We start from the raw sequence: 5,383 nt of genomic DNA, 5'->3' as shown, positions 1-5,383 counted from the left end.
TGTGTACTTGAGTCAGGGGGTTAAGACGGGTGAGATGGCCTCGCACGAGATGTATTAAGATGGGATATTAAGTGTGTTAGCAGCTCGTTTCTTTCTAGTTTTGACTCAAATCTGAAGCTGGCCGCCGGTCAAGCTCGGTTAGCACACATGCTAATGGCACGGAAACTAACGATTGTGGCAAAGATGGCATGTCAGATGAACGGAGAGATGGAGTGAGTGAGGGCGCTAATCTTTGTGAGCTGTCCCACTTATTAGCTTAGCTAGATAAAGTTGGATTTATAGCCCAAATATGTCCATGTGCTGAGTGTTTTGTACAGCTTTTTTTTTTTTTTTTTTACCGGGTGCTGTGTTTTGAATGTAATTCGGTGCTAAATATTCACTTCCGTTTTCTTTTTTTGTTGTTCTTATTTCCCTTGTCGAAACCTGCCCTCACCTTACTACACACAACGACCTGGGACAGACTCGAAGATTGGGTCAGAATCCTGGATTATCCTAAAAAACACATAACTTTATTTAGTTAGCTAAACTGTTAGCTAACTAAATAGAAAGTTTTCAGCTGTCCGCTATGTCTGGAAGCGAGGACGACAGAGATGATTATGGAGCCCCCGAGGACCGGTTAATGCACGGTAAGACAAGGCTCATTTGTTAGCTGAAATTGCTAATGTTAACACTGGCTGTAGGCTAGCATTAGCAGATGTTTCTTTTTTACATTCATATCAATCATGTTACGTTAGCAAAGCGCTCCGCTAGTCAATGCTAACTGCCGGGTGCCAAAAAACGTTTTCCTAGGATGGCGATGCCATAGGCCCGCCTTACTCTTTCTCTGATTGGCTAGTCCTCGTTGCCTGCTCTGATTGCATTGGTTAGCTGAAGGGTAAGAATGTCACGGTGAGCCAATCAGATGCCGAGTACGGCTGGTTATGGTGGGAAACGCCTTCGCCATCCTAGGGGAGAAAACACTCGCCTGCCGGGTAGCTAACGTCAACGGCAACATGAACAAACTCGTTTTTTCCCCGCGACTGAACTGCTGTTTAACACCTTAAAAAAAAAACACGACGTTACCCCCCCAACCACTACCAGAGAGTGTATGGCGGATGGTAGCTGCGTTGGTGCGAAGTCACGCCAACTCACCGGCATTTCCCGGGGCCTAACGTTAGCCTGCTACCGGTATTATTTACGTGTCGATGACAAGATGGAGGCAGCCAGTTAGCTTGGAAGCTCGCGGATGACGTTCGGAAGCGTTCCGCTCCTCGTGGCCTCGGCGCCTTCGGTTTGAGTGTGTGTGAAAAAGTAGAAATATTACAACGTAGGGAACCATGTGTAGCATCTTACCTAACCTTACGGTTTTATCTGGTACAACAACGACTAACAACACATACTAGTGTGGTCGAAGATCGCATTGTTTACAGTTTGTATAATACCGACGTGCACGCGCTGCGTACACGGTGGACTCATTGAGAACAAGTAGTCCTGCGAGTAAAAAATCGATTAAAAAACTGCATTTCAACCTTTTTAAATCGCACTGAATTTTTTATAAACATGTGCAAGTGCATGCTGCATTAACACAATATTATGCTAACAGGAACAGATGTTGATTAAAAATGGGCAAAATCGTTACATGCAGTTTGCACAGAGACCATAGTCAAGGTTTCGTTTACTGTCATCTCATAATCTCAGACCCTGCAGCTGGTAATACATCAGTGCTGGAAGAGGTTTTCAGGTCTTTTAGTTAAGTAAACAGGTAAAAATATACACTGATACAAGTCAAATGCTGCATTGAAATGGTAATTCAAGTCAAAAGCTGGTTTAATCACTTTAAATACTGCAGGGTAGTTTAACCAAGAATAATACATCAGGTGTTATATATTGAGTTAACTTTCTATATCTGCAAAGTAACTAGAGCTGTCACGTAAATGTAGTGGAGTTAAAAAAGTGAAATATTCCCCTTCAAGTTGTAGATAAGTAGAAGTACAAAGTAGCATAAAATGTATTAAAGTAGAGTATATGTACTTAGTTACGTTCCACCACAGATATACACATGTACTCAGGCATAAAGTCACAAGTAGAGATACAACTTGCATTTATTTAATACTTAATTGCCATACCAACATGATTGATTAGAATTTGTGTCAGTGAGCTCCCTTAAAGACAGATTAAATAGGAAAGCCACTTATTTATATGCAGCACATAATACATTAAGCTAAGTATAAAACGGGTAAAATAATCACAAATGGGTCAAATCAACACCAGCACCTGTAGGTAAATTAGCAGCAACATCTGCCTTAAAATAGGAACGTAACGTTTAAATCATTTCTATGTTTTATGAAATAATCACTAAATGTGCTGAAGGGGCAACTCAACATTATACATGAAGTCAAAATGGGATAATGAACTAACAGTCACATGTATGGTATGATGTTAGTGAAACTCAACATACTTCAACTGAGGGTGTTTAACTGGAAGAATTTGTTTTTTTTTTTTTATTATTACGTCTCAGATTAGCAGTAAAACATCTTCAGCACACCAGCCCTGTTGGAGACACTCTGGGTGCTTAGTAGCACATCACACGCATGTTTTTGGGAGTTGTGAAGTCATTTTGGGAGGATATACATTTAGTTTTGCGTAATGTACTAGGATATTAGATTACTTTCTCATGCACTGTCTTATACGTGGGTCATGTTTCACCTGTAACAGTACAGAGGGACAGGTACGCAGTCAAGGTACTCCTTACAGCAGCGATTAAAGCGATGACCAGAAACTAGTAGACGCCTGATTGTCCTAAACAGAAACAATGGTTTGATGTCACACAAGAAATACGGGCGATGGAAAGGTTGACTCTTGTGCAAGGTGTGAGAGAAGGTCTGTATACCTAAAGATGGCGGACGTGGACACTTAAATAAAGCATGAGGACATTGCTTCACAGCTTGGACTCAGTGGATAAAGCATTGACTATAAATGTATACATTTTATTATTATTTTTGGGATATTCTCACCTTTTTCCCACAGAAGTTTCCCTGCCCGTCCCTTTTGGGTTGTTTTTCTTACTCACAAATTGAGGTGACTGATCAGTTTTAATAATGTACTGAACATTCAATAAAAACTGAAGTAAAACAACAACAAACATCTGCCGTAATGCACAATTATTTAACCTGCTGCAGGTGTTAAGGAGGCGGACAGCCAATCTGGAAACTGGACGTTCTGGACTCAGTTTAATTATTGATTATCATGTAAATAATCAAAATATAAAATAATCATCAGTTTTCTAGATACCAAATTTATGTTGTTTAACCCTTGTGTTGTTTATGCGTCAACCATGAAACATTATTATCACTTTTTCAATGTTGTGGGTGCTTTTTAAAAGTTTTTTTCAAAAATTATTTGACATTTTTAATGTTGATATTTCCAGCGCTTATTTCGAAGGCCCATTTTTGTGTGACAAAAACACTAAAAATTGGTCAAATTGGACCCGAGGACAACATGAGGGTTAAGGTTACCCATTAGTATTTTAACATTTCACTTTTTTAACATTTCACTTTTTTAGAGTGTGATAGTGTTCTTTTTGCACAGCTGAGAACAAAGGCGCATCCCTCACACACACACTCAGTTTGTCTTCTTTTACGACCCAAAAAGCTCATCACATTAAGCGTCTTCCTCGCCAGGTGCATCCTAACGGCGGCTTGCCGTTCACTTTTAACCATACTCAATTATATTAACGGGCTCTGAGTGCCACGCCGCTTCACTTTGGAGCCGCTGAGGCAACGCCTAACAAACACTGGACTGGGATCCTCTCGGCCGTAAGGCCTGCAGAAGGGGGTTGCTAAATTATCTCTAATTGGTTGTAAATTACAGTTTAAACCACTTGCGCAAAACTGATTTTGAATCATCTCCTTAAGGGCAAACTTGTAAAATGGACTAACCCAAACCACTATCTTCTCCTCTACTGGTCGCGGTTCTCGGGACTCCTGCAGGTTTTCATTCCAGCCATCTAATCATGGACCACTTAACTGTCATTGGACACCAAGTGAATGTGGTTGCAGCCTGGCAGGGGTGGACCAAGGTCTAGGTCCAGACTCTGTTCCCTGACTTGTGTTGAAAGCCATGAAGTTAGTTGGTCTATGCAAAAGAAAAATAATGATTCATTATAATTCAAACGCGAAAGGGCTGCGTCAATCAATCCCTCCCTCTTGTAATTAGTGATGACAGTAATGATCTTAAATAGAAAATCATCTTGATTGAGCCATAATGGAAACAATACTACAGATTTTTAGACGTACATCAAAACCAAAGGGTAAGAGTGGGAGAAGCTGCTCAACGACGGGGTATTTTTTACCTGCTGAATTGGTTAAATTGGTTAAACCGGGCCAACGAAAGACCACCAGTGTGTGTGTTTGTTTACAGCAGTACATGCAAGTGTCTGCAGATATGCATGCTATGCTACGGTTACGGCTCCCTGTTCGGTAATGTTATCACACGCCCTAATACGCCAACACACAGTTGCTCAACCACGAAGTGTCTCCTTTGACCTGATTTGCAGATGACGAGGATGGGGAGATCTCCGAGAACGAGACGCCGAAGGTGAAGAAGAAGAAGAAGGCCAAGAAGAGCAGAGAGAGCAAGGGAAGCAAGAGGAGGTCTCGCAGAGAGGTGAGGATGCATCTGTGTGTGTGTGTGGGGGGTGGTGTGTGTGTGTACGTGGGGACACCTAACACTCTAAATCTAAGGGATATTAGACCTGCTACAATTAGTTGGGGCTATTTTGATAATCAACAATCATCAAAGTAATTTTTCATTCAGCAATGGCAGAAAATGCTGTTTTCAGCCTCAAGTATAGCGTATATAGTAAACATGCTGAAAAAAGACTTTATGAAATTTAGATTTTTACAGAATTGTATTATCTTGCAGTATTTTTTTGCTTTTGTAAGATAAGCTAGTCGACTTTCAGCGAGAAACCTGCTTCCCTGTCCCGTTGCCCTTATTCTAGAGCATACTGGTCTCGGTTTGCTAATTTCTGTCTTTGCTCTCCTCGTTCCAGGAGCTTCCCATCAGCTCCCCAGAGGCCATGGATGTGGGCAAGGTGGAGGAGGTGGAAGATGGCGGCCTCGCCCAGCACTCCGACAGCGAGGGCAGCGACTACACGCCAGGACGCAAGAAGAAGAAGAGAGCCAGCAGCGGCAAAGAGAAGAAGAGGAGCAGCTCCGGCGCCGAAAGGAGCAGCTCCAAGAAGAAAGAACCGGAGCCGGAGGAAGATGACGACGACGATGACGACGACTTCTCGGTGAGGAACACCAGCCGGGGTGTTTGAGGGGCAAAAATAAGGTTTCAGTGGAGTGGTCTGAGGTTTATATCCGTGCGCCGATCGCTTTAAGAGAATTGCAGGGCGTGT

At 42.2% G+C, this 5,383-nt stretch overlaps 1 protein-coding gene across 4 annotated transcripts in view; it reads left to right on the top strand.

The window, feature by feature from the left end:
- Nucleotides 1-40: 40 nt before the first annotated feature.
- Nucleotides 41-5,383, top strand: part of chd4a (chromodomain helicase DNA binding protein 4a) — a 38,055-nt gene continuing 32,712 nt past the window's right edge. For all 4 annotated transcript variants that reach the window (XM_034892016.1, XM_034892015.1, XM_034892014.1 and 1 more), the window contains exons 1-4: nt 41-299; nt 460-626; nt 4,535-4,644; nt 5,033-5,275. In XM_034892016.1, the coding sequence (XP_034747907.1) occupies nt 566-626; nt 4,535-4,644; nt 5,033-5,275 (414 nt within the window). In that variant the 5' untranslated portion in view covers nt 41-299; nt 460-565. The remainder of the gene's footprint in view (nt 300-459; nt 627-4,534; nt 4,645-5,032; nt 5,276-5,383) is intronic.

This window comes from Etheostoma cragini, chromosome 14 (genome assembly GCF_013103735.1).
Source record: "Etheostoma cragini isolate CJK2018 chromosome 14, CSU_Ecrag_1.0, whole genome shotgun sequence".
Lineage (NCBI taxonomy): Eukaryota > Metazoa > Chordata > Actinopteri > Perciformes > Percidae > Etheostoma > Etheostoma cragini.
This window is presented reverse-complemented; position numbering and strand designations above follow the sequence as displayed.